This window comes from Salvelinus namaycush, chromosome 37, assembly GCF_016432855.1.
Source record: "Salvelinus namaycush isolate Seneca chromosome 37, SaNama_1.0, whole genome shotgun sequence".
Classification (NCBI taxonomy): domain Eukaryota; kingdom Metazoa; phylum Chordata; class Actinopteri; order Salmoniformes; family Salmonidae; genus Salvelinus; species Salvelinus namaycush.
Window position 1 is genome coordinate 12,711,183 of NC_052343.1, and position 13,288 is coordinate 12,724,470.

Genomic DNA, 13,288 nt, shown 5'->3' on the forward strand with positions numbered 1-13,288 from the left:
TCAAACCGCTCACCTACACGATGCCAGACAGAGGAAACAGAGGAGCCGGTGGTTGTGAGGCTGGTTGGACGTACTGCCAAATTCTCTAACACGACGCTGGAAGTGGCTTATGGTAGAGAAATGGACATTCAATTATCTGGCAACAGCTCTGGTGGACATTCCTGCAGTCAGCATGCCAATTGCCTGCTCCCTCAAAACTTGAGACATCTGTAGCATTGTGTTGTCTGACAAAACTGCACATTTTAGAGTGGCCTTTCATTGTCCACAGCACAAGGTGCAACTGTGCAATGATAATGCTGTTTAAATCAGCTTCTTGATACCTGTCTGGTAGCTTCTTGATACCTGCCACACCTGTCTGGTAGATGGATTATCTTAGCAAAGGAGAAATGTTCACTAACAGGGATGTAAATACATTTGTGCACAAAATGAGAGAAATAAGCTTTTTGTGCGTATGCAACATTTCTGGGATCTTTTATTTCAGCCCATGTAACATGAAACCAACATTTCACGTTGCGTTTATATTTTTGTTCAATGTACATATTCGGATGCATATTTTGTCCACACTGTGATGCAGGAGCCAGTGGATTATTTTATTTTGCCTCGAGACAGCCGGATGGTACCAGATGCCCACTCTAATCCAATCAAAGATGGCCCCCTGTGAATTCACTCCATCAGTTATATACAAGCAAATGTGGCCATGCATAATAGTAGAGCCACACCCGGCTCATCCCTGGCCACGTGATAGGCATTAGGGTTAGCAGTGTGGTTAAGGTTATGTTTCAAATCAGATTGTATGACTTTGTGGCTTGTCCCAGCTAGTGACCACTCTGAAGAGCTGCCTCCAGAATAAGATTCATGACAAAAAACGCTAACCTGCGAGGTATACTGCCACAGACTGAGTGGTCTCGATTATAAATTATTACTAGTTGGCCATTGTCACTGGAGACAGAAGTGTGTGTCTGTCTGAGACATGAGCTACACCGGACAGAACAGCTGCCACTATGGTCAACTGTCTGGAGGAGGGGACAATACACCCCCACCACATCGCTCCAATCCTCTCTCTCATTACTTCATCTCTCTCATTCAGAACATTGGGACTAAACATGGTCTTATTTATTAAGCATTTGTTTACTGTCCAATGATGATTAAGAAACTGAAATCTAGCACTTCTTTAAATAAAAAGAGATTATGTCAGTGGAAAAGTTATCATGCAATGAATAGACGCCTCAATACAACATTTCTCCATGAGAACTCCCCCAAGTCTCTCTTTCCAAGATCATTCGACTTTCTCTTTTCCTCCCATGACAGTTATGATTTACAAAAAGTAATTTTCTATTAACGTTTTTGTTTTATTAGTATTAATCTTTATCGTTATGTCATTCAAATACCGTGGCGTAGTCTCACATAACATGCAGTTTAAGTCAATTAAGTTGATCACTAGGATTGCGAAAAATGTAATGCTTTCAATGTGATTTGATATAGTAAATTATTTCTAGAAACTTTTCCATTTTTGAAAACTAAAGAAAAGCCAAATACACTGCTCAAAAAAATAAAGGGAACACTTAAACAACACAATGTAACTCCAAGTCAATCACACTTCTGTGAAATCAAACTGTCCACTTAGGAAGCAACACTGATTGACAATAAATTTCACATGCTGTTGTGCAAATGGAATAGACAAAAGGTGGAAATTAAAGGCAATTAGCAAGACACCCTCAATAAAGGAGTGATTCTGCAGGTGGTGACCACAGACCACTTCTCAGTTCCTATGCTTCCTGGCTGATGTTTTGGTCACTTTTGAATGCTGGCGGTGCTCTCACTCTAGTGGTAGCATGAGACGGAGTCTACAACCCACACAAGTGGCTCAGGTAGTGCAGCTCATCCAGGATGGCACATCAATGCGAGCTGTGGCAAGAAGGTTTGCTGTGTCTGTCAGCGTAGTGTTCAGAGCATGGAGGCGCTACCAGGAGACAGGCCAGTACATCAGGAGACGTGGAGGAGGCCGTAGGAGGGCAACAACCCAGCAGCAGGACCGCTACCTCCGCCTTTGAGCAGGAGGAGCACTGCCAGAGCCTTGCAAAATGACCTCCAGCAGGCCACAAATGTGCATGTGTCTGCTCAAACGGTCAGAAACAGACTCCATGAGGGTGGTATGAGGGCCCGACATCCACAGGTGGGGGTTGTGCTTACAGCCCAACACCGTGCAGGACGTTTGGCATTTGCCAGAGAACACCAAGATTGGCAAATTCGCCACTGGCGCCCTGTGCTCTTCACAGATGAAAGCAGGTTCACACTGAGCACATGAGCACATGTGACAGACGTAACAGAGTCTGGAGACGCCGTGGAGAACGTTCTGCTGCCTGCAACATCCTCCAGCATGACCGGTTTGGCGGTGGGTCAGTCATGGTGTGGGGTGGCATTTCTTTGTGGGGCCGCACAGCCCTCCATGTGCTCGCCAGAGGTAGCCTGACTGCCATTAGGTACCGAGATGAGATCCTCAGAGCCCTTGTGAGACCATATGCTGACACATGCACATTTGTGGCCTGCTGGAGGTCATTTTGCAGGGCTCTGGCAGTGCTCCTCCTGCTCAAAGGCGGAGGTAGCGGTCCTGCTGCTGGGTTGTTGCCCTCCTACGGCCTCCTCCACGTCTCCTGATGTACTGGCCTGTCTCCTGGTAGCGCCTCCATGCTCTGGACACTACGCTGACAGACACAGCAAACCTTCTTGCCACAGCTCGCATTGATGTGCCATCCTGGATAAGCTGCACTACCTGAGCCACTTGTGTGGGTTGTAGACTCCGTCTCATGCTACCACTAGAGTGAAAGCACCGCCAGCATTCAAAAGTGACCAAAACATCAGCCAGGAAGCATAGGAACTGAGAAGTGGTCTGTGGTCACCACCTGCAGAACCACTCCTTTATTGGGGGTGTCTTGCTAATTGCCTATAATTTCCACCTTTTGTCTATTCCATTTGCACAACAGCATGTGAAATTTATTGTCAATCAGTGTTGCTTCCTAAGTGGACAGTTTGATTTCACAGAAGTGTGATTGACTTGGAGTTACATTGTGTTGTTTAAGTGTTCCCTTTATTTTTTTGAGCAGTGTATGTTTTGGTTTAGGTTTATGGGCTGTAAAATAATTCAGTAGATCTGAACACGTGATATTGATGCCCAAAGCATTACCAGCACATGTGGTGACATCATATAGTAAAAATAGATCACTCCACTTCACATATCTCTGGCAATTAATGAGCAACTCTCTCAACAGTCCCATATTTTATGTCACTTACCAAACATAGCTGATACATCACATTTCAGAAAACTCTTTTCAGAAAACAAGTTTGTATTGATAAATGATCAAATGTTTTGATAGTTAACACAAATCCACATTCTAATGTAAATCATAATAATAACAAACCAAAACCTCTTTGTAGGTCAACTTGTCTATTTAATATATAAAATACAATAAAACATACGCAAAAAGGGGAGGGTAAGAAGGGACAAATGGATACTTTGGTACAATAACAAACACCTTTTTTGTAAAAGCAGTATAGAATTTGTAATAACATATCAGTGCATACTTTATTTATGAAAATATACACAAATTGTATATCATTCTCCAAAAACAAAACAAAAAATCAGACTAGCCGAACACAATATATTAACTATAATTTATTAACTTTTTTCTTCAATTTCTATTTTATTTCTGTGTGATGTATATTCTTATTGATATTACATTTCATATTTATTTCCTATAACATGATTCATTCTTTTTTTTGTGTTATGCCCATGCATTGACATCTTTGTGTCTGGTCAGAAATAAATTAAATGTGTCTTGTCCCCACTTTACTATGTGTAGACTAAGTTTTGTACATTTGACTAAAAATTGCAGCATTGAACTGGTCATTATATTAAACTTGTTTACCACCTTCCATGATCTCACATGTACTAATATTACTACAGCCGTTTTGTTTTATGTCATAAATCGTGCAATATTTGTACACCCTTTGAAGAAAAAACAAAACAAAAAATGAAAACAAAACAAAAATATATTTATATAATATTTATATATAATTAAATAAAATTCAAATAAAACAAGATTCCTAACCTACACAAAACCGCAAAAAATAAAATTGTCTTTTCTATATCATCATTACAATTACCATCGATGGTTACAATAATGATAATATTAACAGTAATAATAGCAATTATCATAGAACAATTATAATAAAAACAGACAATAGAACTGTCACCAGCACAAATTAACACTGGAAAGTGAGATTCTCTAAACATCATTCATTATACATGGGGAATATGGGGGCGCAGGTTAACTATTGTCATGACGATTGTCTTTTCATTTGTGATTACACTGACCCTTAGTGTTGTTCTGAGATAATGTCAGGGCTTTATGCAACACCTCGATTGGCCAACGTCCAGAGTACTAACCAACCATCTCCCCATAGTCTGCTTCCACTAGTCACCATTTAGTCTAGTTATGAAACATTGCTTCATGGCGTGTGGCACTATTCAAGACATAGCTACCATTTTTATGAAAAAAAAAACGAACATCAGGGTCAATGTTTTGTTCAAAGCTTAGGACACAACAGTCTTACAGTCCAAGGGTGTGCGAACATGCCGGCAGTCGTGATAGCTCTCTCTCTGCCATCCGTCTCTAGACCTGAAGAGTCAGGCTGCACAATCCCTATGGCAACAACTACAACGATATAAAACAATAAAGAGCCAATGGGAGGTCATTTGAACCTGTTCTGGAGTGCAGAGTATATGTGAGTATGGTGTTTGAGTGTGTGAAGCAATGAGCCGTTTTGGCAGAGAATTGATAGTGGTGGATGTCAAATGAGAGTGAAATGGACTTGTCTTTTAAGTCACTGGTAGGGAGCGAGTGAAATGCTGTAATTAATTAATGTGGCCAGGGAGGAACTCTCGTCTAATATAAAGCACAAGGGATACTTGTCTGGCTAATGTGTGTGAATGTGTTTGTATGTGTGTGTTGGATGAGTTTGATGTGCCTGAGGACATGCAGACATGACTGTCCCATTCTGGAGGACACCTGGCTTTTAAAGAGAGGAGGCATTTTGGGGGCTTGGGGGGGGGGGGGGGAAGGGGTTAAAGTGCGCTCCGTCAGAGTACTAACCACTGCTCACTCAAACAGTCCAATCCACTGCCACTTCCCATTCTGTCCCTCTAGCACCCTCACTTGGCTTTGCAATGTAGTACACTTATGTACACACAAATAGAAAGACAGATCCACTGAGAATCAACACATTGGCTTTTAGGGATATCCTGCTGAACATATGTTAACATATATTTCTATATACAATCCCTGTCGTCTATTGTTTTCTCTGCATCGTATGCAGTTCATCACTTACTCTCAAAATCTACTATCGCTGCTGTTATATATATATATATATATATATATATGTATATATGGTCTATATGTTTACCCACAAAAAACAATATCCCTGCTATACAAAAGCCATACAGAAGGAAACAGAACAAATTGCTTATATACACAGTTCTTTGCTTTTTCTCCCAGTTTACATCTCTTATTCAGAGCCTTCTGAAACACTGGCATTGTTTAACAAAAATACTTTTCGTGTGTGAGTGAGGATGGATTTGAGCGTGGGGAAAATCAAAAAGTCAAGACGGTAGTAACAAAAAAACTTTACACAAAAAGAGCATTTGAAATAAATATCAAAAACAGGAACACACACGTAGCGTAGCATCTGAAGTTGATATGTAGGTATCTGTAGCATGTGTCATAGAGCTAGTGCAGCCCATCCCTGATAAAACAGTATTTGACCTAGATAAGGTATCGATGTTTCAGATTAAACAGCTATTTGCATGGTTCTGATTAAATACCTGGCTAAAACTAAACAAAACAAGGATCGTCCACTTTAGAACAGTGAATCCTGTCTTATCAAATGGATAGCTAGTAAGTTTGACTTGGTGAATTTTGGGTTCTCAAATCGAAATTAGAAATGTTTATAGAAATGTAAAGATGGCTGATGGACAAGTCAGACAGAGAGAGGATGTAATATTCCAAGAAAACAGTTTAAATCTCATTCCCCAATCTCATACTCTTTACAAAAACACCAAAAGCTGGATATAACAGTGCCACTGGGCAGATACAAAGAAGTGATTCATTTTGGTTCTCGTACTGTTTCTCAACAGAGCACTGCAGCTGGACTAGAGACCTACTGTGGATAAAAGACAGGAGGATACCAGATGTGTATTATGTGATGTAGAGGGTAAACAGAAAACCCAGCAAAGCCAATAGTCAGTCAATAGTCAGTCAGTTTTCTAGCCGCTCTCTCTCCCTTCAAAACGAAAAGGAGACAGAGCCAACTTGAACAAAAGAGAACTCATTCATTCCAATCCTAATCTTGTCCAACACACTATGTTGACATGTAATCCCTGGTTCGGTTACTCTGCCCCTATAGAGGGTGCTTGTGTGAGAATGTGTGTGTATGTGTGTGTGTGTGTGTGTGTGTAGTACAATATAGGGTAAAACAGTATGCAGCTTGTGTGTCAACGCATACATTTGTGAGAGAAAGTGTGTAAGAGCATGCGCAAATGGGCGTGTCCGGTGCATGTGTGTGTGTTTGTGTGTGGTGGAGGCATGTGTGGAGGTCAGCATTTACTGTACATACGGTAAATAGGTGGGGGGGTGAGAGAGAGGGGGGCATCTCTCCCCTCAGTCCCTTGTTCTACACATCTATGTGACCCAAGTGTCCAGTCTCATTCTCTTCACATTGGCCCCCTCCTGCTCCTGCTGCTCCTGCGTGGACGAGGGCCTCAGGATCCCCATGGCCGAGGAGGCCCCTCCCTGGTGGTGGAAGTCCTGGGCCCGCCCCTGGGCCCCATCGTCCCGGTCCCCCTCGTAGGAGCTGCCGTTGCTGCTCAGGCTGCCAACGGGCGAGCGGCCCAGCAGGGTGGACGGCTCCAGGCGCAGGGCCCCTGGGTACTGGCCTGACATAGGGGCCCCTGTGATGGTCACTAGGCCCCCTGCTCCGCCACCCCCGGCTGTGGAGCACGGGGTGCTGCGGTCGCGGTTGGGCGACACGGGCTCCGACTTGATGCTGATGTTGGGGTTGGTGTTAATTGTCAGCATGGTGCCCTGAGGTAAGTGGCCAACTGGCCTGGAGGGACCGAGAAAAGAAAGAGAAATGGTGAGACGTGTGCTGACATCTGCTGGTCAGCCAGGGTAACTGCAACACTCCTTACGAACACACATATCAACATCACCATGAACATCACTTTTAACACAGGAGCCCAGACAGGGACCTGCTCAACAGCACACAGTGCAGTAAGCGCTGATGGAACATAGAGTCAACACCTCCACACACTAGGTGGAAGGGGGGAATCCTAGAAAACAAATGTGTCAGCAAATTGAGTAGCGGAAAAACAAACAGAACCTTGCAGAGAGAAAGAATATAATTGTTTATGGGAGTGGTAGATAAGTGTCCCTTCTATGAACTGCGTAGGTCTTCCTTTCTATGTGCAGTGCTCTGTGTTCCACCCTACTGTTCATACACACCCTGGGCTGACAGCTCATGTTTGGCTAATTGCTAACGACAGGTAATGTTTCACTGCTAATGTTTTAGGGAACAAAGTGTCATGACGTAGCTTTTACAAGAGACTATAGGTTGATGGACTGAGGTTAGACACATGAACAGATACGCAAACAGACTGGATGAAAAGGCCACACGGAAGCGCACGGTCCACAAGCCATGCAGACTGACTCTGGATTCCGAAAGACCATGCCTTGTGCCATGTGTCCACAGTCACTTTTATCTTTTGCATTTAGTAACTCATGCAATTGTACCCAGACACCCCCAACTACACACCCCTCCAACAACTCCCATCTGTAAATTCTCTCTCCCACACCACCCCCCTCGATTGGAAAAGCAAAACAATCACTTCAATCAGGTCACCCTTAAAAAGGTCCAACGCAGCCGTTTTTTATCTCAATATCAAATCATTTCTGGCTAACAATTAAGTACCTTCCTGTGATTGTTTTCAATTAAAATAGTCAAAAAGAAACAAAAATAGCTTCTTAGCAAAGAGAAATTTCTCATGAGTGTGGAGGGGGAAACTGAAAACTAGCTGTTATTGGCAGAGAGGTTTGGAACTCTTTTATTGGTCTATTCACTCATTTGATGACACCAGGCAGGCCAAAACTCCATCCCACAAAAACAGGCTGCCATTTTCCCCAAAAGTATTTTCAAACAGCTCTTACACTAAAAGGGCATATCATAATTTTCACAGTATTATTCCAACCTCAATGTGGAAAAATTCAGTGAGCTCCAAAAGTATTGGGACAGTGACTCATTTTGTGTTGTTTTGGCTCTGTACTCCAGCACTTTGGATTTGAAATGATACCATGAGGCTAAACTGTCAAGCTTTAATTTTAGGGTATTTTCATCCATTTCGGGTGAACTGTTTAGAAATTACAGCACTTCTTGTCCCCCCATTTTAGGGGACCAAAAGTACTGAGACAAATAAGAATAGAATATATTTCTAAACACTCCGACATTCATGTGAATGCTACCATGATTACGGATAGTCCTGAATGAATCGTGAATAATGATGAGTGAGAAAGTTACTAATATCATATCCCCAAGACATGCTAACCTCTCACCATTACAATAACAGAGGAGGTTAGCATTCTTGGGGGGTATGATATTTGTGTGTCTTTAACTTTCTCAGTGATCATTATTCACGATTCATTCAGGATTAACCATAATCATGGTAGCATCCCCATTAATGTAGAAGTGTTTAGAAACATATTCTATTCTTATTTACAATAAAAGTGACTCAAATGATTGGTCACAAAATAATGTGAAATACAACCGAAACAATGATGTAATCATTGCATGCTAGGAATACTTCTTTAATACACATAAGTGAATTTGTACCAATACCTTTGGTCCCCTTAAAATTGGGGGACTATGTACAAAAAGTGCTGTAATTTCTAAACGGTTTACCATATATGGATGAAAATGCCCTCAAATTAAAGCTGACAGTCTGCATTTTGTCATTGTATCATTTCAAATCCAAAGTGCTGAAGTAAAGAGCCAAAACAACAAACAAAATAAATCACAGTCCAAATACTTTTTTTGCTCACTGTACATAACACACAGGTAAATCCTGTTTTTGACTGCACTGGGCCTTTAAGCTAGTGTACTTCATATTATTTTATATATTCACAATTGTACAATAAAAGATGCAAGAACGTGATTCTTTACCCTACAACACACACACATACTCTCGCTCATGTGCACACTCACTCCCTAAACCCTTGAATGTGTTACTCTGCCTCTATGTGCCACTTTATCAAGTGTAAGCCTGGCATTATGGACTTGTACAGGTTGATGGATTATAGTGCCACAAGTGTCCTGTTGCTATGGAGAACAAAACGGGCAGAGTCAGCAGGCCGGTGACAGCTCACTCTTCAGGCTAGCTCAGGGCGCTAACACAGCTAGCGTAGTCAGAAGCACACGGTTACAATACAGTATAGTATAGCGCCGTTTCCCAAAACCTAGTCCAGAAGGACCATTGTGTGCACAGTTTTCACATTAAACCAATCTCTCAATAAATTTGCTTAAAATGAGTTGATAGTGAGTTTCATGGATGACTATTACCAGCAGCTCCATATGGAGCCTCTGTCAAATAATTATTGGATCTGGTTTTAAATGAAAACCAGCATGCATGGGGGTCCTCAAAGACCAGGTTTGGGAAACAGTGCCATGCTGTGTGGCTAGTTATACACTGAAGATAGAAGAGGCTGATGGGAGGAGCTATGGGAAGATGTGCTCATTGTAATGTCTGGAATGGAATTAATGGAACAGTATCAAATACAAACATTTGGAAACCACATGTTAGACGCAGTTCCATTTATTCCATTCCAGCCATTACAATGAGCCAATCCTCCTATAGCTCCCCCCACCAGCCTCCTCTGACTGAGGAGATATACAGTACCAGCAGAGACCCTCTTCCCTGCCAAATAGCAAGTTTGATTGAGAGGCCATGCTGTAAAAGGAGGGTAAAAAAGAAAGTTTGAGAAACTAACACAGGGAGGGTAATTCAGAAACCTGCTCTCCATTGATGTACATAACAGACAGCCCAACAACTTGGCTAAATCATTTTACATTCAAAATTAGTCAAACATTGGGTATTCATTTACTAAATAAAATGTAATTATAGACCTATCATTTTGAATGTATTGACCAAGACATCAATCGAGTCCCTAAATAAATGTGATTTTATCGATTCTATTATTTTTCCCTTTCCTGCAATGTAGTGGATGTGTTGACACAATGATTCCCTATCCGGTTGTCTGTGCAAACAAACTATTCCTTGAGGATAAAGGAGCTTTCTCTGAACTAAATAGGATATTATGTGCACAGCACACAAATCAGCAGTGTGTACATAAACAACTATTCGTTACTGTGTACATTGTAAAACATGCGTAAGGTAGAGACAAAGGTAAGCCTTTCCCTGAACAAAACAGCTGGAGACAGGGAGAGGGAGAGAGAGACAGAGAGAGAGACAGACAGACAGACAGACAGAGAGAGAGAGAGAGAGGGAGGGAGGGAGGGAGGGAGGGAGGGAGGGAGGGAGGGAGGGAGGGAGACTCAGAGAGAGAAACACACACAGAGAGATAGACACAGAGAGAGAGAGTGAGACAGAGAGAGGGAGAGAGAGGGAGATATTGAAAGGAAGAGAGACAGAGTGAGTTAATAGTGAGACAGATAGCAAGGTAATGGCAATAACTGCCACCTGTAAACTTACTGAGGTAGCGAGTTGTGTGTGTGCACCATTTCTCCAATGCAAAAGGACATGTCCTTAATGCAAGGACAGAATGACTGACAGACAGACAGACAGACATGTTCCCTAAACAGGAACCATTTCTCCAAAACCCCTTAAACCTCCTCAACTCAGACCCTTTCTCTCCTGAATGCATCAGCTGGGTTCTTCAAACATAGAGACCAACACATCCTGCAAGGCTGAAGGCAGCAATTCACGTGTGGAAAACTATTCAATAAACAAGTAAACAAGTCAACGCGGGAAGGCTAGCGGGACACCCTTGACACAGCATTAACATTTAGATTGGTGTGCTAGTCAACAGGTGCACGCTAGTTGCAGTGAGTCTTTACTGGAGGCTCTGGAATGACTGGCCACTCAGTGCAAGAGAAGGAAGGGGAGAAAAAACCCAGCAGAAATAATTTCCTCCTCGCTTCCCACGGCGAGTAACCAGGGCTGACAGGGAACACGAGGCTCGCAGTGCAAAACCGTCAATCACCTTTGATTGGAAGTGTCTGCTCACTGCGGCTACCGTGCAAGGGAATAAATAACAAAAACAGTGGGACTGTACGTATAGCCTATGTAATCAAAAGCTTGTGTGAGAGAACAAATCGTGGGAGGAACGTGCTCTTCAGGGCAAAATGAGAACGGTTTGTTCAAGTGCCTTACTTTGAAGCAGCAGTTTCACTGATCTATATGAAGTATGGATGGGTGAAATCTTGACTATTGATCTTACTGTCAGGCCATCCAGGTGATATAGAGATAAATAGACCTGTGCTTCAAGACAAAAAAGGAGGACTACATTACTCATTCTTGGTGTGTGTTTGTGTGTGTGTGTGAGTCAATGCTGTCCTGTGAGACTGACACACACAGCGCGGGGCGGCTGCCATATTCCTGCATATTTCTCTCTTTGGTTCCAACACTCAAAGCCTTAGAAACAAGATTTAAAAGGGTTTGGCCGGCCGGGATTTCCTTGTCCTATCGCACTCTAGCGACTCCTGTGATGGGCTGACGCATGCACGCTGACACGGTCACCAGGTGTATGGTGTTTCCTGCGACACATTGGTGCGGCTGGCTTCCGGTTTAAGCGAGCAGTGTGTCAAGAAGCAGTGTGGCTTGGCGGGTCGTGTTTCGGAGGACGCATGGTTCTCAACCTTCGCCTCTCCCGAGTCCGTACGGGAGTTGCAGCGACGGGACAAGACTGTAACTACCAATTGGATACCACGAAATTGGGGAGAAAAAGGGCTAACATTTTTAAATATACAGTGTAGGTTACATGGAATCTAAACTGTTATACCTTCATTATGTTCTTAAGAATTGAACCCAACCTGAGAGCCGCACAAACTTAATTTGATACGACAGACAGGAAAAGCATGACGATAACCACACATGTAGCGCTAGATGCTAATTCGTTCACCTCAGGTTAGCAGCGAAATTGGAGATGCAGTTAGCCATCTCCCCGTTCTGTTTCTCTGCGCCCCACATGCTGTGGACAAGAGGGGGAGAACAAACAGGCGGTTACATACAGCTACCCCGCGGCTAGCCTAGCCGCCACGATCATAGAAACCTGCATTTAGCTCTAACAAGTAACGAGACAAAGCTGATGGCTAATGAGGATCACTAGCTAGCATTAGCCTTCAGCAGGTGGTCAATGCACACCTAAACCTAGTTATCTTGGATCCACGTGGGGAGATGTTAAGGGAGAGGGAGTTATTTAGGTCAGCCTCTCAGACATACTCAAACTCAAAGTGGAGGTACATGCATACCAGAGGAGGCTGGTGGGAGGAGCTATAGGAGTATGGGCTCATTGTAATGTATAGAATGGAATCAATGGAACGGAGTTTCCATATGTTTGATATCGTTCCATATATTCCATTCTAGCCATTACAATGAGTCTGTCCTCCTATAGCTCCTCCCACCAGCCTCCTCTGATGCATACTATACCATAGCTAGTGGATACCAGTGACGGTCGGAGGTGTTCACAGTTTGGGTCTTTATTGTAGCTAGCAACCACGCTAAGCTGCTCTCGAGGAAAAATCCTTCATTTCATGTCAAATGCCATTGATGCACGGCTTTGGTGAGTCAGAATTGCTGATGAAATTGTGTGCATACAGTAAGTGCATGTGTGTTTATGGGCTATAGAACAGGTAGGTACAGAGGGATGGCATAGGAGAGGAGTTACTACTAGATTGGTCACATAGTTTTGGGAAAGGGTTTGGGTTAATTCTCTGAATCTCACTGCCCTAAACGCAGATATCGGTTTAGGGCAGTGGGGACCCAATTATTTCAGCTAGAATTTCTGGGGACCTCATTTTTAACCCAAGAATTTCCCCCATCCCACCTTAAATCTAGCGACACAATGTTAAAATCTAATGACACAACCTTCAATGAATTGCATTTTCATCTCATCAAAATGAGAAGAAAGCAATAAATATATTTACTCAATAATAGTTTTTTTGTATA

General features: G+C 42.7%; 1 protein-coding gene across 1 annotated transcript in view; it reads right to left on the reverse strand.

Annotated features, from left to right (window-relative positions):
* Positions 1–3,549: 3,549 nt before the first annotated feature.
* The window catches only part of LOC120031208 (myocyte-specific enhancer factor 2D homolog), a 78,948-nt gene continuing 69,209 nt past the window's right edge, over positions 3,550–13,288 (reverse strand). The window contains exon 10 of the mRNA XM_038976853.1: positions 3,550–7,158. Coding sequence (XP_038832781.1) covers positions 6,735–7,158 — 424 coding nt within the window. The 3' untranslated portion in view covers positions 3,550–6,734. The remainder of the gene's footprint in view (positions 7,159–13,288) is intronic.